Source organism: Lepus europaeus, chromosome X, assembly GCF_033115175.1.
Source record: "Lepus europaeus isolate LE1 chromosome X, mLepTim1.pri, whole genome shotgun sequence".
Classification (NCBI taxonomy): Eukaryota; Metazoa; Chordata; class Mammalia; order Lagomorpha; family Leporidae; genus Lepus; species Lepus europaeus.
The window spans coordinates 57040794-57065561 of record NC_084850.1 but is presented as its reverse complement, the minus strand read 5'-3'; the positions used below and the strand labels follow the sequence as shown (position 1 = coordinate 57065561).

The following is a 24768-nucleotide window of genomic DNA, read 5'->3' as shown; positions in this document are numbered from 1 at the left end:
ACTAATGGGAACTGGTGGTTTTCTTCCTTTTCCGTTTTTAGTGGTCGTCTGTTCATCCTGCCTACCACATCTGGTGAGGACCCCAGTCCCTGCAGGACCACATAGACGTCCAGAGGGAAAGGCTTCTAGTCTGCCTGAAGCTGTCAAGGATTCAGGAGCAGCCCTTGTGGCAGGAGTGCCTTGTGGGGATGTCAGGAATTGTCAGAGCCAAGTCTAGCTAGTGCATGGTGAGGGTGATCCCTGGGTGACCTCCAGGGATCTGTGATAGCTGTCTGACACTGAGTTTCCCAGGTTCCCACCTGTGGTTCAGGTGGATGAGCCCAGGCTCCAGCATGTATCTGACCTTGGTTCTGGGGCCCCTAGGATTGCAGCTCCTTCTGGGAGGCTGTGTGTGAAAGACCGATTTTTTTGTCTACTCAGTCCCACACATGTACTTTTATTGTTCATTCATTCCATCATACACATACATGGAATTTGTTGCACTCTCTGTTGTTTGCCCTATTCTTATTTTCTCTCTTATCTACCTTGTGGTTGCCACCGTCAAAATAGATTCCTCCCAGTTACCAGGCTATCATATCTATTTTTCCAACCAGGTGTTGAAGTACATTGTTAGGATGGTTTTATGGGGAGAATTTTTTTGGCTTCTTGGTTTAAGCCCAGCAGCTCCCTTCATGCAGAGTCCTCTCAGGATGGGAGGGTCAGTTGAGAGAGCTGGGGCACCAGGTTTCAGATTGCATCTAAATGGGTATCAGTCAAGTCTTGGTTTAATGTTAAATGGCAGAGGAGGAATAAAAGGGGCGTGTTGTACTGCAAAAGGCTTGCTGGTGTTTCTCGTGCATTTCTTCCATCACCACAATCTTGTTTGGCGGTCCTGAGATACGTATTGCTGGAATAGTTACATAGCCACGTGTAGGACTGGAATTAAGTCCAGGCAGGGCCAAGGTCAGTTTGCCGAGCTTCCACATGTCCAGGAGGCTTGGGGGAAGTTGACCGAAGGCTTTTTCGGCCTCTGCAAGTATAAGGACCCTTCAGAGAGCTAGGGTGGCTGATTATTAGGATAAAGATTCAAGATTTGGACTTTGGTGACAGCCATGTCTTAAGGGACCAAACATGAACCTCTGGCAAGGTGTTACCTCTGGCAAGATGGTTACCTCCTGCCCCTTTCTGGACAGTAGTGCTGGCTGAGGAGTCAGGGACTGTGGCAGAGACCTGTCCTCAGTGGGAACCCACCTAACAGGATTGTGTAACAGGCACAGGATGTTAGACATATTATTATTGATCTGCTTTCAAGGGTTACTTCCACATTTTTTCTCTACCACAGAAAAATTCCCATTTCCTTTAAAAAATCATATTTTCTTTAGCCCCCCCTTCATAAGTAGACATCATATTAACTACCTAACACATTATTCTCTGCACACTTCCACTCATTCATTCACACATGTGTGTACTCACATACTTTCTCACCTACTGATGTACCTGCTTAATTATATGTCTTTCTGGATACTTCATCTCCTTTCCTCTTATGTTCTCCTGTGACCTCCCTGGAAATTCACTGAGGATACAGAGTGCTGCCAGTTATAGTGACAGCACGCGTACGCCTATTCAACTGCAAGTGTTCCTGTTGCTGTTTCCTGAGGTGGGCCCTGGGACCTAGGCAAGGAAGGCAGATGTCCTTGTTGTGGCCCCTGTTGGGGAGTATGTCCCCTTCTAGGACAAGCCTGGGGCCAGGAACTCAACCTGTGTCTTTCACATAGGTGACTCTGTCTGGACTCCTAATTAGCACAAGTGAGAGTCCTTGCCATAACTAGTGGGTTAGGCCCTGTGAGACGATTCAGATGATCAGACCACGGGGTCTGGCATTACAGTTAGTCCTCCTCCTTCCCCCCAACTCCAGAGTCTCTGAATGGTTGCTTCTGGGCCTCTGCCCTTTATTCTGTCTGCTTGAGATCTGGTAGCAAGTTGGGCTTTCAGCAGCTCCTGATACTGCCCAAGTTAGAAGGCTCCCAGGTGGGTAGTGGGTGAATGTGACTATACTCTGTGCACATACCCGAGGCTTCACCTGCTGTGTCACCCACCTTGTGTGGTAAGGAAACATCCATGATTGGCTATGTTTGTTATATTCTTAGGGTAATTGCATGGGGAGCCAGTATCTTCTGATGTCATGGAGGATGCCTAACACTGTCCCCCAGAGGAGAGGCCTTGCAGGATGGAGGATGGGATGTGAGCACAGGGAGCCACCAGATTGCAGGTTTCAGACAGAGTGGATCTTGGTGTTTTATTATTTTTCCCCACTGTAAAATAGAAGAGAGAAAACACAGGAGTTAAGGAAAGCATGTTGGAATTTCTTTTGCAGTACTGCCATAGATTTCCGGGCTGCCAGCACCAGTTTTCAAAACCCCAGGGTAGTATCTAGAATTTTACAGTCTCATGCGCTGCTCTCCAATCCACGGCTATGAGTGTGATGCTGTCAGTGTGCTTCATTGTAGTGGGCTTCTGATGCAGCATTGTAGGAACCACAGACTAGAGACACAGACCTCCTCAGCTGCTGGTTAACCCAGCTGCTTCCCCCGGAAGAGTAGCCAAGTTAACGCAAAGGAAACAGTACTTCACTGCACTGATTCTGACCACTGGCGCTTGTAGAACAGCAGACCTGGGGCCCCTCACTTTGGAGCATGATGCCCACTTCAAGTTCACCATCATTGAGTGAGATCCTCAGCATCCTTTGTCCTACACTAGAATATGGTTGGGGATGGTGTCCTTGGGGTCCGTGTCACAGACTTGTGTTGGGAGTGAGTGGAAGCCAAACTGGCCTGTGTAGCCCTAGTCTTCCCTGTTGGACTCTGCAACCATCAGCTTTTCTCCATCCTCTCTATAAGGTGCAGCCCCTGGCTGAGTGCCTCCCACTGGGACTAGGTCCTCCAATGTTTCTTCAGTCCGGATTCACTGGAGTTCAGAGTACCCAGGGCAGTGCCCCTGACTGGCTTCCTTGTGATAGCTGGGCAGCACAAAGCAGCCAGTGCTGTGCAGGGACTCGGGCTCCTGATCACCCAGCATGGTGGCCTGATCCTCAGTACCTTCTGAGTCTCGCAGGCCTTGCTTCTCTGGACTCCTCCATAGACAAGCCAGACCCCCCTATTGTCATGCCAACCCTGCAGGTGCCAGGTGACATGGCACGTTCAAGTGGCATCATTCCCCGAGTTCTTCAAATCCACTGTTCCTTGTATTGGAAGCTGTGTAATAGCACACGTGGAACGTCTGGAAAGCACACTTCAAAAGCTTGTGTTTCATGCCACTGTTGCTCCAGAAATCCCAGCCTCTTTGTCCTTGCCCTCCATGCTTTGCAGATGGAAAAATGGCAGGGAGTGCCCCAAAGCCAACCAGTCCCTAGCAGGGTGGTTTTCTGTGTTGGGGTGCTTGGGAGGTGCTGTCCTTCCTCTCTTGCTCTCTGTTTTGGGATGTAAGACCAGTTAGAAAGCATCCAACAGAAATGATGTATCTATGTATGCGTGCTACATTAGCACCTGAAGCCTTTGGGCACATATGACGTTCACTACTCCCAGGGTTCTGGGCACCCAGTGGACACTTTAGAGGGGGACTCCAGTGGATACACTTCCTGCTTCGTGGTTTCATTGCTCATCCCAGCAGGTGGGAAGATGGCCTCGATTTCCCTTCGTCGTGCCCCATTCCCTTTCCCTGTACCATTAGAGCAGAGTCTGATCCAGCCAGTTCATTGTCTGACCCAGGGTTAGAGCTTGTTGTCCACCCTAGTGAGGGCAGCAGGAGCCCACAAGGGCCACATCAGGTGAGAGGACAGGGAAGATGATGCCCTGGCTCACCTCCATGGTTCTAAAGTCATTGCTCCGCAAGCTGTGCCTAAGGTCCATGAATCAGGAAGAGCGCTGAGGGGGTGCACATGGGCAACTGACCTCCCCAAGGGCTCGGGGATAGCGCGTTGTAGCAATTTGTAGGTGCAACTCAGCGCCCCTCTCCATTCACTCACTGATTGTCTCATTCCTTCATACATATGTGCTCCCACACTTTCTCACTTAACAATTGTTCGCTTATGTCTGTATATACATATGTATGCATTCTCATTTCCCTTTTTCTTCTCCCATGGCCACCATCTTGGAGAAGTTACGTTTCTCAGAGATACCTTCCATTGAAAATGGTAGCTCTTACCACGGCCTGAGAGTGAGATTTCTGCTGTCTGAAGACCAGGGGAGTGTGAGTGGAGCGAAGCACTGTGTTTTGTGGTCCTGGATGCAGCACCCAGTGCTGTGAGGTAGCTGGTACTGCTCCCCTCAGAGCCAGGCAGAGCTGGGCAGCCTCCATGCTGTGTCTCTGAACAACTTTGGGCGTTTTTTTCCTTTGCTAAGGGCGGAGGGAAGACATGCAGGGGCAGGGCCAGTGGCATTTGTGGTACAATACTGCCATCAAGAGGAAGTTGTTTGAGGATCCTGCCAGCCCTGGTGGCTGTGCGCCTGCGCAAGACTGGTTTGGCGCGGTAGTGAGAATGCAGGCAGATCCTGGGGCCACACCCTGGAAGTGCTCACAGCCCTTGGAGACCCGGGCAAGCGTAGCTACAGGTTGGGATGTGGAAGTCCCCAAAACATGTAGCAATAAGAGGCAGTTTGCCAGGGTGCCTAGTACCTGTATCACCAAAAGCTCCCGCTCCGTTCTGGTGGCGCCATGTTTGGGCGGGGCTTGGTGGAATCCTCAGCCATGGAACCCTTCGCTGGAGATAGGAGCATTTTCCTCCCTAGCCTTGTTTCAGGAGTGGTGTGAGGAGCCACCCTCTGTGCTGAGATCTCCAGAAGGTTTTCTGTGGCTAAGGAGCTGTGAACTGAAAGTCGCCGAGGCTTGTAGAGGGTAAGGAGGTTGTAGGAGCACTAGTAGGGACTTCCGGAGCATTTTCCTTCCTCTGTCTCTTCGAAGGAGACACATCCCAGAGCACCCACTCCCCGCAGGAGCATATCCACCTTGTAGAGGGGAATGGTGCTCACCGGCTCCAACCGGTATACTGGGGGCCTTGCACCTAGAGAGCAAGCTACCTCCTGTGGTGTAGAAGCCATGAAAGGCAGTGACCAGTAATGAAATTTGCTTCTGAACCCAAACACAATAAGGAGCCACAAGAGTAAATAAAGCACACAACATGGACTGAAACAGAGTTGGTTCACTGTGCCTTGTCACGACCTCAGACCTCATAGGGAATAATCAGGATGTTCTCCAGCCACTTGTGTCAACAGCTACAGTGCCCTAGAGAATCTTCAGCTCCATGTTAAACTCCCTAAGTATGGTACTCTCTGTGGCTGGGGGTGCCCTGAGAAGCCTCCTTTGTGTGCTAGTACCAAGGGCAGCCCAGGAGCTGTGTGCTAGGCCAGGTGGTGCTGGCATGGGGATGGTGCTGCACCCAGGGCTGTGGGGTAGCTCCTCTTGTCCCCCTTGGAGCCAAGCAAAGTGACCATGCTAGGCAGCGGTTCTTGCTGGGAACCCTCTAGCCAGTGCTGCAGGTTTTTTGCTGCAGGAAGGGCGGAGGGAGGACCTGCGGGGGCAGGGCAGGTGGCATTTGCAGTGCAATACTGCCATCAAGAGGAAGTTGTTTGCAGATCCCGCCAAGGCAGGAAAGTGAAGGTACAGGTAGGTTCTGGGCCATTTCCGCGGGGGGCTCAGAGCCCTTGGAGGCCCCGGCCAGCTCAGCCCTGGCGTCTTTTGGGCTGTGGAGGCCCCAAACACAGGCAGGGCCAGGGGGCCGAGCTCCAGGCTGTGTGGTGGCTGAGGCTACTAGGCGTAGCTCAGAATCCTGTTGGCGGCCATGTTTTGGCGGGGCTGCTGAAAGTCACTGCCAAGACCTGGGTGGATCCTTGTCAGGATTCAGTGCGATGTCCCTCTTGTCCCAAAACCCAAGAGCAGTGGGTGCATTGTATTAGCTGACCTCGGGACCCCAAGTGGATTGCTTCAACATTGACTCTGCCTCCTAAAGGACCACACAGAATTTCCAGTTTCACAATCTGCTTATGGCAGAGTCAGAACTGATGCATTTCCTTTCCTCGGAGCCTGGATCGAGTCCTTACGTTCAGCCTCCCTGTGAGCTCCCGGTCCCAGCAGGGGCACAGAGCTGCTCCTGACTGCAGTTGCCCTTAGCAGAAGGACCCTGGATGACAGGGGCCCCCTAGGGGTGGGGATCCTAGCAGTGTGGGAGGAGCCAGCAGAGGCAGTGACCGGGGTCACTATGGAGAGCAGACTTTCTTTGAGGGGTGCCAGAAAGTAACACACAACTGGGACAGAAACGGACTTGAAACGCTGAACTGCTTTAGGTCTAGCTCCAGACAATCAGGAGTTCTCACCTGGTTTTTCAGCAGGGCCAATGTCCAGAGAAACTCAGTTCCTTGTCTCAAATATGGCGACCAGTGAGGCCTGCCCTCCTCTGCCTCCTGTCCATGTCTGCCTGGGCCCCAGGTCCCACCCCTGGGTGACCTGATCCAGACCCATTAAAGAGTCTGCTGGTGGCCCCTGGCCAGCCACAAGAACCATGATTGCTTCCATCCCACTGTTCGTTAATCACAAACATTCAACTAGGATAATGCAGAGAGAGGGGATGGCACAGAGCACTTACATTTCATGTCTGTGTTGCCCCACTATTGCCACCTGCCCCTCACCTTCTCCTCTCATTCCTCCCTTTATGGATGAACCCACTAAAGTAAGGCCCCAAATGCATGAGGCCTTCCAAGCAGTGTCAGCAGTACTGGGATACTGGATGAAATGATTTCCCCCCCTCTCTGTTCCCCTTGTGGAATTTTAATGTGTATAATACCACAAAAGGAATAAATATGTCTACAAGTCCCTTCAAATATCATCAATTTTTGGGTTTTATGTCCTAAAATCAAGCTAAACAGTCCTACCTTTCTGGGCACACTGGTAAGTTTACTTATAAAGGTCTGGTAAGATGTTGTTTTCAGAGGCAGAGTTGTTGCCTTCCTGGGGATCTTGAGGAGTCCTAACTTTATGAATTCCCAGAATTTTGTCTCAGTATTTCCTCTCTTTTGTCCTTTTGCAGCCTATCCCAGAGAGAAGACAGTGGAGACTCCCCAAACCAGCATCTCATCCCACTCAAAAACACAGAAGCTGGCCTGGGTAAGAAGCAGGGCATTGTGGGGGCAGCAGGAAGTGACAGGGCCCACCTCAGATGGGAGGACAGGGCGGTGATGCCCTGGCTCACTTCCCTGGGTCCAAGGTCGTCACTCCCTATGGTGAGTCCCAGGTTGTGTCTCCATGGTGTGGAGGAGGCCAGAATGGATGCTAACATGAAGGAGACCCTGTGCAAGACCTGTGGGTTTTGTTTACCATCCAGGTAGCTCCACGGGCAGTCATGGCTGTGCCCCTATTAATCACCACCCCTTCACTCATTCATTCTTTTTTTTTTTTTTTTTTTTTTGACAGGCAGAGTGGACAGTGAGAGAGAGAGAGAGAGAGAGAGAGAGAAAGGTCTTCCTTTTTGCCGTTGGTTCACCCTCCAATGGCCACCGCGGCCGGCGCACCGCGCTGATCCGAAGGCAGGAGCCAGGTGCTTCTCCTGGTCTCCCATGCGGGTGCAGGGCCCAAGCACTTGGGCCATCCTTCACTGCACTCCTGGGCCATAGCAGAGAGCTGGCCTGGAAGAGGGGCAACCGGGACAGAATCCGGTGCCCCGACTTGGACTAGAACCCGGTGTGCCGGCGCCGCAAGGCGGAGGATTATCCTGTTGAGCCATGGCACTGGCCCACTCATTCATTCTTACTTGCTTGTAAAGATACTTCTCATACCCACCTTAATCATGTCTATGCACGTGTACTTACTCCCCTTTCTTCTCTATCCCTAGTTCTTGCTGAATGATGCACTGTGGATAGAGTTTCGTCCTAATTAATGAGCTAGTGCCACTATGTGTTTCCTTCTGCCAATACGGGAGTTCTCAGACAGTGACCCTGGGTCAGGTGCAAAGGGAGTTGGTGTATTTGGTGTGGCCCCCATTTCTCATCCTGACTGGCCTGAATGTGAGACCCTCATTGCCTGCAGACCAGGGGACAACTCCGAGAGTAGAGAGGTACTGAGGCCTGTAGTCCTCCGATGGCTGCAACTCTCATTCTCTGTCCCTTCCCAGTACCTCTGGTCCATACCCTATATATTCCCCTACCTGAGACATTACGTCAAATTGGACTGTCAGAGAGTGAATCCTCATATCTGGCCACCCAGGACTTCCTGCTCAAGCTGTTGTGGCAGTGCTCAGTGGCAATGTCTGATTCCAACCGCTGGGGAGTATACTGAGGTCCGAGCCTGTGTGGCGCTTGCCTGGATCCCCAAGGGCTGAAACCTAAGGCAGTTCAGACAATGCATAGCACTAGGCTTCAGTGCTGTACACCCTCTGGGGGTCCCTTGAGAAGCGACACTGGCATGTAAGACCCGACGGCAGCACAGGAGCAACGTGCTGAGGACAGGCTACGTGGGCACAGGGACGGTGCAGCACCCACTGCTTTGGGGGTTGCTCCTCTTGCTCCCTTCATAAACAGCTAGAGTGATTATACTGGACAGTGCTGTGCACGTTTTGCTGCCTGAAGGGTGGAGGGAGACCCCGTGGGGGCAGGGCAGGTGGTATTTGCAGTGGAACGCTGCCATCAAGAGGAATTGGCTTGCAGATCCTGCCAGCTCTGATGGCTGTACACTTGCATGGGACTGGCTTGTAGGGAAGTGAGAGTGCAAGCAGGCCCCAGAGCTGTGTGCAGGGAGGGCTCAGAGCCCTTGTCATGTAGGCTGTGGAGGCCCCAAAGGCAGGACTAGCGGGCTGAGCTCCAGGATGCTTGGCTGCTGGGGCTCAACAGGGAAGCAGCCCGGTGGTGGCCATGTTTGGGCGGGACTTGTGGAACCTTGGCCATTTTGTGCTAGCAGGAGCTGTGGGCATTTTCCCCCCTCCCCTTGTCTTTTTTTTTTTTTTTTTTAAGATTTGTTTATTTGAAAGTTAAGAGTTACACATAGAGAGAAGGAGAGAGACAGACAGGTCTTCCATCCGCTGGTTCACTTCCCAGTTGGCCACAACGGCCAGAGCTGCGCCAATCTGAAGCCAAGAACCTGGAGCTTCTTCTGGGTCTCCCACAGGGGTGCAGGGCCCAAAGTCTTGGACCATCTTCTATTGCTTTCCCAGGCCATAGCAGAGAGCTGGATCGCAAGTGGAGGAGCCAGGACCTGAACTGGCACCCTTATGGGATGCCGGCACTGCAGGTGGTAGCTTTACCCGCTATGCCACAGTGCCAGCCCCATACATTTGATGGTAGTGTTGCTGCACAATTGTCAACTGCCCCATCCATTACTTTTCCCACTAATATAAGCCCCCAAATGCATGAAGCCTTTCAAGCAGTGTCACCTGTATTGATGTCCTGAGGTAACTGATTTCCCCTCTCTTTGCTCTCCTTGTAAAATGTTACTGTGTAGTCAGAGAGAAAGTTATAGAGAGGAGAGGCAGAGAGAGAAAGAGAGAGAGAGAGAGAGATCTTCCATCTGCTGGTACACTCCCCAATTGATCGCAACAGCTGAAGCTGCACCGATCTGAAGGCACGAGCCAGGAGCTTCTTCCGGGTCTCCCACACGGGTGCAGGGGCCCAAGGAGTTTGGCCATCTTCCACTGCTTTCCCAGGCCATAACAGAGAGCCGGTGTCTTTACCCACTTTGCCACAGCGCCAGCCCCAACTCCCCTTGTCTTAGGAGTGAAGTAGGGTAGCACACTTTCTCATATGAATTGTCTGCAATGTTCCCTGTGGCCAAGTAGCTCCCTGCTGATGGTCCATAGGGGCTTGCAGAGGGAAAGGGGTAGCATGAGAACCAGTAGGGACTGGAGCATTTTCCTTCCTCACTCTCCTGCAGAGGTGATCTGTTTAGGCTGTCTGCAGCATCCCAAGAGGAACTCAATCCCTACAGAGGAGAACATACAGTCCAGAGGGGAACGGCAGTCATCAGCTCTGACAGGTGTCCTAAGAGCTATTTTGAAATCAGCGAGCAGGAATCTGCTGTGCTCCTGAGACCTGCAGGGTGTGGAGGGCAGGGAGAGTCAAGCTCACACAGTGCAGGGGGAGCAGAGCTGCTCAGGCTCCCTGCTGTGACCTGGTGGGGAGAGTCAGGACCTGCTGCCTCCTGTCCTGTGCAGAGACACAGTGCCCTGAGCTGCTTCAGCTCCAGGCTGTGCACCATGGCGGCCCCTGAGGACTGGCCACCCCGCTTCTGCAGCCTGGCAGGCCTGGCCTCTCAGGATCCCTTTGCGGGGGATCCTGGCTCTCTGACTTTCCACACCAACTCTGGTGATGCCAGCATGTGAGCCTGGATCCCATTCTTTCTCATTTTTGGCACCTTCCACGTGGGATGTGTTGGATAAGTGGACACTATTCTGAAACAGCTTCCTCTGGATGGCGCTGCTGCTCCAGAAATGGAAGCATCACAACTTCCCCAGCTCTCCCTCCGCCTTTTGGACTAAAAAAAATAATGGTGTACTCCAAATACAGGAACCCAAGAGTAAAGGTTTGCAGTGTTGGGGGCACCTGAGCAGTACTGTCCCTTAGTGAGTGTTCTCTCTTGAGTAGAGAAGAAACAGAATTTGTGCTTTTAGGGACTGGCAGAACATCTGGCTAGGTGTCCTTACCTGGGTGAGTGAGACGATTACCTCCTCCCCTTTACTACCTCCTCCCCTTTACAGACAGTACTGCTGGCTTAGAGGTCAGAGACTCTGGCAGAGGCCTGTCCGCAGTGCTGTAGGTCAATCAACTCCTAGGGGAGCAGAGGGCTAGGCTGTTGGGTTTTTATCCTTTTTGTTTCCTGAACATTACTGGAGGATCCTAGTGCCTAACAGCAGTGAGGTGGAATCACCTTGGTGTCCTCCTATTTGTCACCGGCTCTCGAGATCCAGATGTTAGGACATGCTGCATAAGCTCAGCAGTATTGGATGTAAGCACCCCCAAGGATCCCCGAGGGCTGAAGCTAAGTGAGATGCAGTGGGTTTGGCCGGATTAGCCATACCATAGCTGGGGTGACCTGAGGTGCATCCCTTGCCTACTAGAACTGAGGGCATCTTGGGAGGAGTGTACTGCGACCAGGCTGTGTGCTTATGTGGCCTGTTAAGCACCCAGTGCTGTGCATTAGCCCCTCCTACTCAGCTAACAACCTGGCAGAGTGGCCTTGTGGGCAGCAGCCATTTTGGGTTCCTGCTGTATAGTGCTGGGCATTTTTTTTGCTGTGGGATGGGCGGAGGGAGGACCTGCAGGGGCAGGGCAGGTTGCATTTGCAGTACAGTACTGCCATCAAGAGGTAGTGATTTGTGTATCCCGCCAGCCCTTGCAGCTGTGTGTCTGCAGGGAACTGGCTAGGTAGGGAAGTGAGGGTGTCCAGGTGCCCAGGGAGAGTTCTTAGCTATTGGAAGCCAGGGCCAGCTTGGGCCCCCGCATCAGGTGGGCTGTGGAGGCCTGAACACAGGCATGGCCAGAGGCCTGAGCTCCAGGGTGTGTTGCCTTTGTGGTCTAGCGGAGCAGAGCTCAGCAGCCTGGTAGTGGCCATGTTTGGGCGGGGCTTGTGGAAACCTCAGCCATTTTGTCCTAGCGGGAGCTGTGGGCATTTTCCTCCCTCCCCTTGTCTTTGGAGTGAAATAGGGTGCCACCATGTCCAAGCTGAATTCCCTGGTAGGCTTCCTGTGTCTAAGGAGGCCCCTGTTGAAGGTCCATAGGGGCTTGCCTAGGGAAGAAGGAAAGGGGGTTGCAGGAGCACCAATAGGACCTTCTCAGGATCCTTTGGTGGCGGAGTCCAGCTCTCTCACTTTCTATATGAACTCTGGTGATTATTGCCTGTGAGCCTGGGATCCCAGTCTTCCTCATTTCTGGAGCCTTCCACATGGGATTAGATGGACAGAGTAGACGCTATTCTGAAACAGCTTCCGCTGGATGGCGCTGCTGCTCCAGAAATGGAACCATCCCATCTTCCCCATCTCTCCCTCCGCCTTTTGTGGCTGAAAAAAATAATGGTGTCCTCCAATACAGGAACCCAACCCGAAGATTTTTCAGTGTTGGGGGTACCAGGGCAATGCTGTCCCTTAGTGAATGCTCTCTCTTGAGAATATAAATGTTAGCGCGAAGACAAGAAACCGAATTTGTGTAGCTGTATGTATATGCTTCACGTATTTGTTCTGGTCAGAATATCATTGTGTTTCCTGTGCATAATTTGGAAATTAATCCCACCTTGCTGTATTTTGTGTTCTTTCGTAGCATCCTGCATTCAGTTCAGTTTTTTGAGAGAATTATTACCCAACTTTTAAACTTATTTTTGTGTCCCTTCTCTCTTCTGTCTTCGTGACCCCAACACTCTGAGACCCAGAGGCAGGGACTTCCACCTTTTATGGTGCTGATGGAAACAATTCCTCCCCGTGCACAGTCTGGGTCTTGCCCTGGGTCCCCTCCAGGGATCTGAGGTAATTTCCTCACCCTGAGTTCCCCAGGTTGCCACCCTTGGGTCAAGTGGATGAGCCCTGGGTAGGGGTAGAGGTTCTGCAGCTCTTTCCAGGGGCTGTGTGTGACATCTGGTTGTTGTCTCCACTTAGCGCCCCATAGCCTTTTACTCCTTTGTTCATGCATTCATTTAAGCAGGCACACACCTGCCCGTTCTTGCATACGTAATACTCTCTGTGTTTGGGTATATGCTTTGCCTTACATTCATGGTCTACCATATATGTGTTGGAATATACACTGTTCAAAAAGATTCCACCATTACTGGGATCATGTCTATGTATTTTTCCTGCCAGCTCACTGATGGGGTTTAGATAACAATTGAGGACCTGAGTCAGGTGCTAGGAGGGGAGGTGTGTGTCTTGGCTGTAGCACCTAGGTCACCTCCTGAATGCCCATTGCGTGGGATCCTTTTTATCTGAAGACCAGGGAACAGCCATAGAGAGGAGGCAGGTGCTCAGGCCCTGCTGTCTTAGGGTTGAGGATCCGTAATCTTCCCTCTCTCCCAGTGTCTGAGTTGGTGGTACTCACTTCCTTCCCCTCTTTGTGTCTGACTGTTGGAGACCTGGTAGTCAGGATGAATGTCCAGAAACTGAATGCCCAGATAGAGAGTCCCAGGTAGGAAGGAGGTGGTGTGGGCTCAACCGTGTTCCCAGTCATCCTAGTTCCCGTGGTCTCATGAATGTCCATTGTAATGGTAAAGAATCATGATTTGGACCTTGGTGACAACCATGTTTTTAGGGACTAGCAGAAACCTCTGGCAGGGTGTCCTTGCCTGCGTGAGTGTGACAATTGCCTCCAGCCCCTTTCTGGACAATAGTGCTGGCTCAGGGACCGGGGACTCTGGCAGAGGCTCCAAATGCATGAGGTCTTCCAAGCCGTGTATGCTGTATTGGGATACTGAGGAAACTGATTTCCTTCTCTTTACTCTCCTTGTGGAATCTTAATGTGTAGAAAATAACAGAAGGATTAAGTCTGTCTACAGGTCCCTTCAGACATCATAACTTTTTACATTATAAACCCTAACCACTGCTACCTTTCTGGTAAGGTGTGGTTTTCAGAGGCCATGTTTATGCTTTCCTGGGTACATTGAGTCCTAACCTCATGAAGGATGAATTCCCGGATGTCCTCTCCTTATTTCCTTTCTTTTGTTTTTTTGCAGCCCATCCCAGAGAGAGGACACTGGAGACTTCCCTAACCGGCATCTCATCTCGCTCAAAGACACAGAAGCTGGCCTCGGTAGGAAGCATGGCATTGTGGGGGCAGTAGGAAGTGACACAGCCCACAACAGATGGGAGGACAGGGAGGATGATGCCTTGCCTCATTTCCCTGGGTCCAAGGTTGGCACTCCCTAAGGAGAGTCCTAGGTTGTGTGTGTCTCCATGGTGTGGAGCAGTGCAGAGTGGATTCTAAGATGGAGATGACCCTGTCCAGGACCCATGAGTTTTCTTTACCATCCAGGTAGCTCCACATACAATTGTGGCTGTGCCCCCATTAAACAACCACCCCTTCACTCATTCATTCTCACTTGCCTGTAAAGATACTTCTCACACCCTCCTTCATCATGTCTATATATATGTCTATATATATATTCCCCTTCCTGTTCCATTTCCTAAATTGTCTGAATGATGCATTGTGGATAGAGATTCCTAATTCATGAGTCAGCACCAATATGTGTTTCCTTCTGCCAATTTAAGGAGTTCTCAGGCAGTGACCCTGGGTCAGGTGCACGGAGAGTTGGTGTGTTTGGTGTTGCCCGGTCTCACCTCCTGAGTGGCCTGAGTGTAGGACCCTCATTGCCTGCACACCAGGGGAGAGCCCTGTGAGAGTAGAGAGGTACTGAGGGCTGTGGTCCTCAGATGGATGTAACCCTTTATTCATGTCCTTCCCAGTACCTCTGTGTACAGACCCTTTATGTCTGCCTGGATGAGACATCATGTCATCATGTGAATATGACTTGTCAGTGACTGATTCAGAGTATCTGGCTGCCCTGGACATCTGGCGCATGCTGTTGTAGCAGGGCTCAGTGGTATTGCTTGGCTAGGTGCAGGTGCCCTACCCCACTGGGGATGCCCTAAGGACCATGCATTGTGAGTTGTGCTGATGCCAGGCTGACTGGGCTCCAGGTGGGTTCAGCACACAATGCATTGCCCTAGCTCCCCCTGCTCCCTAGAAACCAAGTGGAGCCATCCCGCTGGTTTCCAGTCATGCTGGGCACTAGCTGGTCAGTGCTGGGTGTTTTTTCCTGCACAAAGGGAGGGGGGAGGACCCGCGGATACAGGGTAGATTGCATTTGTGGTACAATACTGCCACCAAGAGGAATATTTGCGGATCCCGCTGACTTGAAGCTGTGCGCTTGCGCAGGACTAGCTTGGCAGTTAGGGTGTAGGAGGGTACCGGGTCCATGTCTCCCCTAGAGCTCTGAGCCCTTCAAGGCTTGGGACAGCTTGGTTCCCCACTTCCCCTCTGGAAGCCCGGACATAGGCAGTACCAGGGGTCGAAGCTCCTGGACTCCTGGCACTGTGACCTAGCAGGGAAGAGCTCCGGAGCCTGGTGGCGGCCATGTCTGGGCAGGGCTTGTGGAAGCCTCAGCCATTTTGTCCTGATCTGGGTCTGTGGAGGTTTTCCTACCTTCCTTTCTCTTAGGAGTGAAGTGGAGTACCAACTTTCTATGCTGAATTGTCTGGAAGGTTCCCAGTGGCCAGGAACTTCCTGGTGGAGGAACACAGGGGCTTGTTGAGTAAAGGGAATTACATGAACACCAGTAGGACTCCTTCTTCTGTCATTCATAGGTGATCTGTTCAGCCTGTCTACCACATCCCAGGAGCACCCTGGTCCCCACAGGAGCACAGATGCAGTCCAGTGGGGAACAGCGGTCATCAGTGTGACAGGTGTGCGGGCTCCTCCTCAGTGCCAGTCAGTGCCAGGTGTCTCCTGTGCTGAGGGAGCTGTGACATCAGGGAGCAGGAATCTGCTGTGCTCCTGAGACCTGCAGGGTGTGGAGGGCAGGGAGAGTCAAGCTCACACAGTGCAGGGGGAGCAGAGCTGCTCAGGCTCCCTGCTGTGACCTGATGGGGAGAGTCAGGACCTGCTGCCTCCCCCCCTGTGCAGAGACACAGTGCCCTGAGATGCTTCAGCTCCAGGCTGTGCACCATGGCGGCCCCTGAGGACTGGCCCCCACCGCTTCTGCAGCCTTGTTCCACCACAATCTCTATGTTACCCTCACTAAGAAGGAAGAATCACACTGAGTATGACATGATCCTGGGAGTGCTGTATAAGGTCCACAACTGTGCACAGAAAACTACAATGCAGGCATCCCATATGGATGCTGGACAGAGCCCTAGCTCTCTGTCACTCAAGATCCATTTGTGGGAGAGCCCAGTTGTATCACTCTTCACACCTGCTCTCCAACCAGGAATGGCGTCCACACTTCCTCATTTCAGAAGCCTTGGACCTGTAATGGGTGGACTGTACGCCATTGTGAAACTTCTTCCGCTGGGTGGCACTGTTGCTCCAGGATTGTAACCCCCCCTTTCTTCATCATCTCTACCTCCGCCCTTTGTAGCTGAAAAAATTGTTTGCATCCTCCAAACATAGAAACCCAAGCATTAAGGTTTACTGTGTTGAGGTCCCTCAGTATATGGTGTTTTTTACTTGACATCTGTCTTTGGAGCATATAAATGTTACTGGAAAACCCAGGAACAAAATACATGCATCTGTGGCTCTATCACCTCAGTACTTATTTTCACTGGATTATCTTCATAACCACTTGTTTTATTTATTTGAGAAGCAGAGTTAACAGAGAGTGAAGGAAAGAGCAGGAGCAGGAGAGGTCTTCCATCTGTTGGTTCACTCCCCAAATGGCCGCAATGGCCATGTTGGCCAGAAGGAAGGCGGTTCCCTGGAAATCCATCTGGGTCTTCCTCATGGATAAAGTGGCCCAGGGACTTGAGCCATCTATCTCTGTTTTCCTAAGCTCATTATTAGGGAGCTGGATCAGAAGTAGAGCAGGTGCTGCCACTGTGGCGTTGTGGATAAAACTGCTGCCTGCATTGCCATCATCCCATATGGGCGCTGGTTCAAGTCCCAGCTGCTCCACTTCCGATCCAGCTCTCTGCTATGGCCTGGGAAAGCAGTGGAAGATGGCCCAAGTCCTTGGGCCTCTGCACCCAATTGGGAGACCCGGAAGAAACTCTTGTTTCCTGGCTTTGGATCAGCACAGCTTCGGTTGTTGCAACCAGTTGCGGAGTGAACCAGTGGATAGAAGATCTCTCCCTCTCTCCCTCTCTCCCTCTCTCCCTCTCTCCCTCTCTCCCTCTCTCCCTCTCTCCCTCTCTCCCTCTCTCCCTCTCCTCTCCTCTCCTCCCCTCCCCTCCCCTCCCCGCCTCTGTCTGCCTCTCCTCTCCTCTCCTCTCCTCTCCTCTCCTCTCCTCTCCTCTCCTCTCCTCTCCGTCTGCCTCTCCTCTCTCTGTAATTTTCTCTCTGACTTTTAAATAAAAAAAATAAATAAAAAGAAGTTAGGCAGCTAGGGCTCTGGCCAGCATCCATATGGGATGCCTGCGTTGTAGTTTTCTGAGCACAGTTGTGGACGTTATACAGCACTCCCAGGATCCGGTCATCCTCAGTGTGATTCTTCCTTCTTAGTGAGGGTAACATAGAGATTGTGGTGGAATGAGTGCCAGCATTTCCCCTCTTGTTCTTGCCTGAGTTCCCCTGTTCTCTCTTTGTGAACCCAACGCAGAGAAGGCCCAGAAGCACCTATTCTGGCAGAACCTTTATGCTCCTAAGGACTTGGAATCAGCTCTGGTGGGAGTGGACATTGTGGGTCATCAGGAATTGATGGGGCCGAGTCAACCCAGTGCACCATGAAGGTGATGCCCTGGATTGCCTAACAGTGGTTGTCATTCTAAGCCAAGGGTTAAGTGGCAGGAAACTTGCTATGCAGTGCTTCTGGCTCAGCTGCCAATCATGATGCTCATGGTGGCCTGCCTCCCACTAGCTTCCTAGTATGGCAAGACTCCCAGGTGTCACCCCTGGGCAGTCCACACTCCCATGCTTTCACACCAGTTCTGGAGGTGCCTGGTGACAACATGGCCGAGGATATATGCAACGTTTCCTGAGAGCCCCACTGCCACTCTTTCTCAGCATCTGGAACAGTCCAGTGACAAGGTCTGAGTCAGACTGTGCCTGGGGTAACAGGTGTCCTAGCCTGTTGGGCCTTTGCATGGATTTCCAAGGGCTGAAGCCAAGTGCAATGCAAACGGTGCAGCTGGGTAGGATGGAGTTCCTACTATGGCTGGGGTGTCCTTAAAGACTCCCCTGTGTGCTGTCCCGTGTGCAGCCCCTGAGTGCACTTGACCATGTTGCGTGCTTATGGTGTCAGTACAGCACCCAGTACTATGTGTTAGCTCCTCCTGCTCCCCTCAGAATCAGGCAGGGTGACCATGCTGGGCAGCAGGCATTTTGGGTTCCTGCTGAACAACTCTGGGATTTTTTTAGATGCACCAAAGGCAGAGAGAAGACATGTTGGGGGGGGCAGGCAGATGGCATTGGTGGTGCCACACAGCCATCAAGAGGAAGCATTTTGCACATCTCACCAGTGCTTGCGGCTATGTGCACTTGCAGCTATGTGCACTTGCAGGACTGGCTTGGCAGAAAAAGGAGTTTGCAGGTAGGTCTCAAGGCTGAACCTGTGAGAGCTCAGAGCTCTTGGGTCTGGGGCCAGCATGTCCTATAGGTTGTAGAAGCCCTGAACAAAGGTGAGGCCAAGTTGCCGAGCTGATGGTGTGTTGCGGCTTGGCCCAGGGAGTGGAACTTGACTTCCTGGTAGCAGCCATGTCTGGGCGGGGCTTACAGAAGTCTCTGCAAAGACCTAGGCTTGGTCCTGATCAGGATTCTGTCTGGTTTCCCTTCTGCCCCTGTGCCTTGGTGCATTGGGGTCAATGTTTTTGATGACCTCTAGGCCCCAAGTGGACTTTTTCAACTTTGAACCTGCCTCCTCCTAAAGAACTTCCAGTCTCAGAATCTGCTTATGGCAGAGTCAGAACTGATCCATTTCCCTTCCTCAGAATCTGGCTCAGATCCTTACATTCAGCCTCCCTAGAGCTCCTGGTCCCAGCAGGAGCACAGAGCCGCCCCTGACTGCAGTTGTCCTTAGCAGAAGGAGCCTGGATGACAGAACCCCCTAGGGGTGGGGATCCTAGCAGTGTGGGAGGAGCCAGCAGAGGCAGTGACCAGGGTGGATGCTGCCTATGAAGAGCAGACTTTCTTTGAGGGGTGCCAGAAAGTGACACACAACTGGGACAGAAACGGACTTGAAACCCTGAGCTGCTTTAGGTCTAGCTCCAGACAATCAGGAGTTCTCACCTGGTTTTTCAGCAGGGCCAAGTCCAGAGAAACTCAGCTCCTTGTCTCAAATATGGCGACCAGTGAGGCCTGCCCTCCTCTGCCTCCTGTCCATGTCTGCCTGGACACCCAGGTCTCCATGACGTGAAGGAGTTCAGCGGGGATTTGCACGTGTAGATCTCCCTGTCAGGACCTGTGGGCTTGGTAGCTCCACGTGCAGTTGTGGCTGTGCCCCCATTAAACAACCACTCTTCCACTCATTCATTCTCATTTGCCTTTAAGGATAGTTCTCACACCCACCTTCATAATGTCTGTACATTTGTACTTATTCCCCTTCTTGTTCCATTCCCTGAGTTATCTGAATGTTGCACTGTGGATAGAGATTCCTCCTAACTCATGAGTCAGCACCAATATGTGTTTCCTTCTGCCAGTATAAGGAGTTCTCAGGCAGTGACCCTGGGTCAGGTGCAAGGAGAGTCGGTGTATTTGGTGTGGCCCCTGTCTCCCCTCCTGAGTGGCCTTAGTGTGGGACCCTCATTGTCTGCAGACCAAGGGGAGCCCTGTGAGAGTAGAGAGGTACTGAGGCCTGTGGTCCTGGGATGGCTGTAACTCTTCCCTCTCTTCCTTCCCAGTACCTCTGGCTACAGACCATTTAAGTGTGCCTGGATGAGACATCATGAGAATATGACTCGTCAGTGACTGATTCAGATGATCTGGCTGCCCTGGACCTCCTGGGCAAACTGGTGTGGCAGGATTCAGTGACAGTGTCCAGTCTGCCTGTTGTTGGGATGGGATTGGGTCAGAGCCCTGGCTAGGTGCAGGTGCCCTACCCCTGCTTGGGGTGTCCTAAGGAGGGTCCATTTATTGGTCCCAAGGATAGCCAGGAGTGGCATGCTAAAGCCAGGCTGCATGGACTCAGGGTTGGTTCAGTATCCAGTGCATTGCCCTAGCTCTTCCTGCTTGCCTCAGAACCAGGAAGAGTAGCCCACATGGATTGCAGCCAAGCTGGGCACCCACTGGACAGCACCGGTTTTTTCCTTCACAATGGGAGGAGGAAGGACCTGTGGGTACAGGGCAAGGGGCCATTTGTGATGCAATACTGCCACCCAGTGGTATTCATTTGCAGATTCTTCTATGTGTTGGCTTTGCGCCTGCGCGGTACTAGCTTTGCAGGGAAGTAGGGTGCAGGGGGATCCTGACATGCCCCAGGGAGGGCTCATAGCTCTTGGAGTCCCAGGGCAGCTCGGTTCCCTGCCATGAGTGGACTCTGGAGTCTCTTGACATAGGCAGTGGCAGGGGGTTGAGCTCCGGAACTTGTGGCAGTCGGGACATAGCCTGGAATAGCGAGGAGCCGGTGGCAGCCATATCTGGGCGGGGCTTGCGAAAGCCTCGGCCATTTTGTCTGAGCAGGAGCTGTGGGCATTTTCATCTCTCATCTTGTTTTAGGAGTGAAGTAGGGTGCAGCATTTTCTATTCTGAATTTTCTGGGAGACTCCCAGTGGTCCAGGAACTGACTGGGTAGGAACGCAGGAGCTTGTTGAGGGAAAGGGGGTTACATGAGCACCAAAGGGACTGGAGCATTTTCCTACCTCTGTCCCCTCATAGGTGACCTGATCAGCATGGCGGCCATCCCAGGAGGACCCTGGTCCCCGCAGGAGCACAGATGCAGTCCAGCGGGGAACAGCGGTCATCAGTGTGACAGGTGTGCGGGCTCCTCCTCAGTGCCAGTCAGGTGTCACCTGTGCTGAGGGAGCTGTGACATCAGCGAGCAGGAATCTGCTGTGCTCCTGAGACCTGCAGGGTGTGGAGGGCAGGGAGAGTCAAGCTCACACAGTGCAGGGGGAGCAGAGCTGCTCAGGCTCCCTGCTGTGACCTGGTGGGGAGAGTCAGGACCTGCTGCCTCCTGTCCTGCGCAGAGACACAGTGCCCTGAGCTGCTTCAGCTCCAGGCTGTGCAACATGGCGGCCCCTGAGGACTGGCCCCCACCGCTTCTGCAGCCTTGCAGTCCGTGCCTCTCAGGATCCCTGGGTGGGGGAGGCCAGCTCTCACTTTCTACAACTTTGGTGCTGCCTCTGTGTGAGCCCAGATTCTACTCTCCCTCATTTTTGGCACCTTGCATGTGAGATGTGCTAGATGAGTGCATACTATTCTGAAACAGCTTCCGCTGGATGGCGCTGCTACTCCAGAAATGGAACCATCCCATCTTCCCCATCTCTCCCTCCGCCTTTTGTGGCTGAAAAAAATAATGGTGTCTTCCACATACTGGAACACAAGAATGAAGGTTTCCAGTGTTGTGGTACCTGGTCATTTGCTGTCCCATGGTGAATTCTGACTCAAGGGACTGTGAATGTCAGTGGGAAGGCGAGAAACAGAATCTGTGTATCTGTATGTGTTTTGATCAGAATATCACCATGACCACTCCCCTGTACAACTGTGGGAGTAGCCACACCTCCCTCCGTGCAGTCTGTTATATATTAATGTTAGCCGTCGCAAAACACACTGAACACCGGAATAAGGGAAAGCGTTTATTGGGGAACACCCTACAGAAGGAGAGAGAGACCGCGTGTCTGGGATGGGGGTCTAACAGTTTTTCCAGTGGGTAAGCAGTGAGGTAGGAATTAGCCAATCCCATTAGGTTGGGGGTGGAGCTTGGCACAGGTAATTTGGGCCATGTGACTACCTGGCTTTCAATAATGGAGGCTGGTATCGGGGCATAGAATGTCAGTAATGGCGGCGGGTACCAGGGTATAGGATGTAGATCGCGTCACAGATAAGAGACTGCACCTGCGCCGGTTTACTAACACAGTCCTCTTCCATAGCATCCTGCGTGTCTGGGGAAGGTGAATCAGCCCCTCCGATAGGATGACCTCTCCAATTTCTGACTTCCTTTCCTTTAGCTCGTTTCTCTCTCTTCTTGACCGCCAACACAGGGAGAGTCCGGAGGCACCTCCTCTAGCTGAAACCATCAACCTTTTAGAGGGCCTAAAGCCCTGTGGGGATGCCATGCACACTGATGGGAACAGTACCTCCCAGTGCACAGTCAAGGTCATGCCTAGGAGTTAGGCCTAGGACCTCCCTTCATGGAGAGAGCCCTCTCAGGATGGAGAGTCAGTTGTGAGAGCTGGGGCACCAGGGTAAGGTTGCATCTGAATGGACACAAGTTGAGTCTTGCTTTAATGGAAAATGGCAGAGGAGGAATCAAAGGGGTGTGTGGTACTGCAGAAGGCTTGCTGGTGTTTCTCATGCATTTCTTCCATCAGTACAGTCTTGTTTCCTGGTACTCAGATGTGTATTCTGGAACAGCGTCCCGGCCATGTGTGGGAATGGAATCAATCCAGGGTCCAGATAGGGACAAGGACAGGTTTGGTAGACTGCTACCTTTCCATGACCATTATGGAAGTTGACCCAAGGCTGTTTCAGGCTCTGCAAGCACTAGCTTCTGTGTTTGGATAAAGGATCAAGATTTGGATCTTGGTGAGAACCATGGTTTTAGGGGCCAGCAGAACCCTCTATCAAGGTGTCCTTGCCTGGGTGAGTGGGACAATTACCTCCAGCTCCACTATGGGCTGTAGTGCTGACTCAGTGGTCAGGGACTCTGGCAGAGGCTTGTCCTCAGTGCTATAGGTCTCACCTCCTAGCGGAGCAGAGGCTTGGGCTGTTGGGTTTGCTGGCTTTTCCTTTCTCGGCCACATTAATGGGTCCTAGTACCTTATAGCAGTGAGCCAAAATCACCTTCGTGTCTGAGGTCCCTGGCTCTGCAGATCTCACACTAGGGCCCTGGACATCAAGATGTCAGCAGATGCAGCATAAACCCTGCACGGTTGGGTGTAGCACCCCCACCTCCACTGGACCATGATTCCCTCTGTGCTCCCAGGGCAGACACCTCACTTCTGTTTTCCCATTTCTACCACCTCTCTGTTGTGTCTGTTAAACCCAGGAACCTGGTGCATTCTCCTGGGGACACAGCCCTTCCTTGGTGAGCTGGTGCCTCCCAGGGGCCAGTGTCCATAATGTCTAGGGTGGGTCTTGCTCTTTGCCCGTTCCTTCCTGCTAAAGGCCTTGTCCTTGTCAGCTTCTGTTTGGAGTGTGTTAGGAAGGTTCTACACCCATCTATCCTCCCCTACTCTGTCATACTCTGAAACAGTGCTGAAAACCTCTGTCCTCATTCATTCCACCCATTGAGGTTCATCGTTTTGCCACGTGGTCTTATGTGGGTTAAGATTTCAGGGATACTAACCCTGTTTACCAAACCCTGGGTCAGGGATGATTTAAAATCTTGTGGGCTGGTCCAGAGGCACTTTCTCCACCAGAGTCTTTGAAAATTTTAGACTCTGGAGCTTCCCTAGAGGGCATAAGGCATTGTGGGGATGTCAAGCACTGATGGGGCAGTTCTTCCTAGTGCACAGTCCGGGTCTTGCCCTGGGTCCCCTCCAGAGATCTGTGGTAGTAGTGGCCTCACCCTGAGTTCCCAAGGTTGCCACCCAGGTGGATTAGCCCAGGCTCCAGCCCTCAGGTGACCTTGGATAGTGGCAGTGGTTCTGCAGCTCCTTCCAGGACATCTGATTGTTTTCTCCACTCAGCCCCCACAATATCCCTTCACTCACTCCTATGTTCACACGTTCATTAAGCAGGCACACACCTGCATGTTCTTGCATACGTACTACTCCTCTGTGTTCGAGTCTACGCTTTGCCTGCTTTCATTGTATCCCATGTCAATGTATTTTCCCTGCCAGCTCACTGATGGGGTTTGGACAACTTTTCTGAACCTGAGTCAGCTGCTAGGAGGGGAGGTGTGTGTCTTCACTGTAGCACCTAGGTCCCCTCTGAATGCACCTTGTGTGGGACCCTTTTTATCTAAGACCAGAAAACAGCCAAGGAGAGGAGCCGGATGCCAAGACTCTTTCTCATATTAGAAGGCATCTGTCATAGTCCAGTGACAAGGTCTGAGTCAGACTGTGCCTGGGTGAGCTCATGTCCCAGCATGGCACGGGCATTATACTGTATTTCCGAAGGCTGAAGCTAAGTGGGATGCAGTGTGTTTGCCCAGACCAGGCGCAGGTGCCATCCCATGGCTGGGGTGACCTGAGGGCATCTTGCGAGGAAGTATACTACAACCAGGCTGTGTGCTTATGAAGCTGGTGCAGCACGCAGTGCTGTGTTAGCTGCTCATCTAAGGGCCAGGAGGAGAGTCCATGTGGCAGCAGCCATTTGGGGTTCCTGCTGTATAGCACTGGGCATTTTTTTTTTGCTGCAGGATGGGCGGAGGGAGGACTTGTGGGGGCAAGGCAGGTGCCATTTGTGGTGCAATACTGCCATCAAGTCGAAGTGTTTTGCGTATCCCGCCAGCCCTTGCTGCTGAGTGTCTGCTGGAGACTGGTTTGGCAGGGAAGTGAGGGTGCAAAGGGGTCCCGGAGCCATGCCCAGGGACAGTACAGCACTGTTGGAGGCCAGGGCCAGCTTGGCACCCCGTATCATGTGGGCTGTGGAGGCCCAGACACAGGCATGCCCAAGGGCCTGAGCTCCAGGGTGCATTGCCCTTGTGGTCCAGCTGAGCAGGGCTCAGCAGCCTGGTGGTGGCCATGTTTGGGCGGGGCTTGTAGAAAGCTCAGCCATTTTGTCTTGGGAGGATCTGTGGGCATTTTCCTTCTTCCCCTCCTCTTAGGAGCCAAGTATGTCGCCAGCCTGTTTAGGCTGAATACTCTGGAGAGCTCCCTATGGCCAAGGAGCTCCCTTGGCCCATGTGACCTGTAGGTCGTGGAGGCCCTGAACACAGGCAGGTCAACTGGGCGGAGCTCTAGGTTGTGGTGGCTTAGGCCAGCGGGCGGAGCTGGGGATCCTGGTAGTGGCCATGTCTGGGCGGGGCTTGCACAATTCTCTGGAAAGACCTAGTATTGGTCCTGATCAGGATTCTGTCTGATTTCCC

General features: G+C 52.5%; 1 protein-coding gene across 15 annotated transcripts in view; it reads left to right on the top strand.

Annotated features, from left to right (window-relative positions):
• Positions 1 to 24768, top strand: part of LOC133753512 (uncharacterized) — a 212508-nt gene that overhangs the window by 95868 nt on the left and 91872 nt on the right. For all 15 annotated transcript variants that reach the window (XR_009865069.1, XR_009865068.1, XM_062184180.1 and 12 more), the window contains exons 12-13: positions 7055 to 7131; positions 13663 to 13739. Coding sequence is in view for 13 of the 15 variants with exons in the window: in XM_062184180.1 (XP_062040164.1) it covers positions 7055 to 7131; positions 13663 to 13739 (154 nt within the window). In the remaining 2 variants the exon portion in view is untranslated. The remainder of the gene's footprint in view (positions 1 to 7054; positions 7132 to 13662; positions 13740 to 24768) is intronic.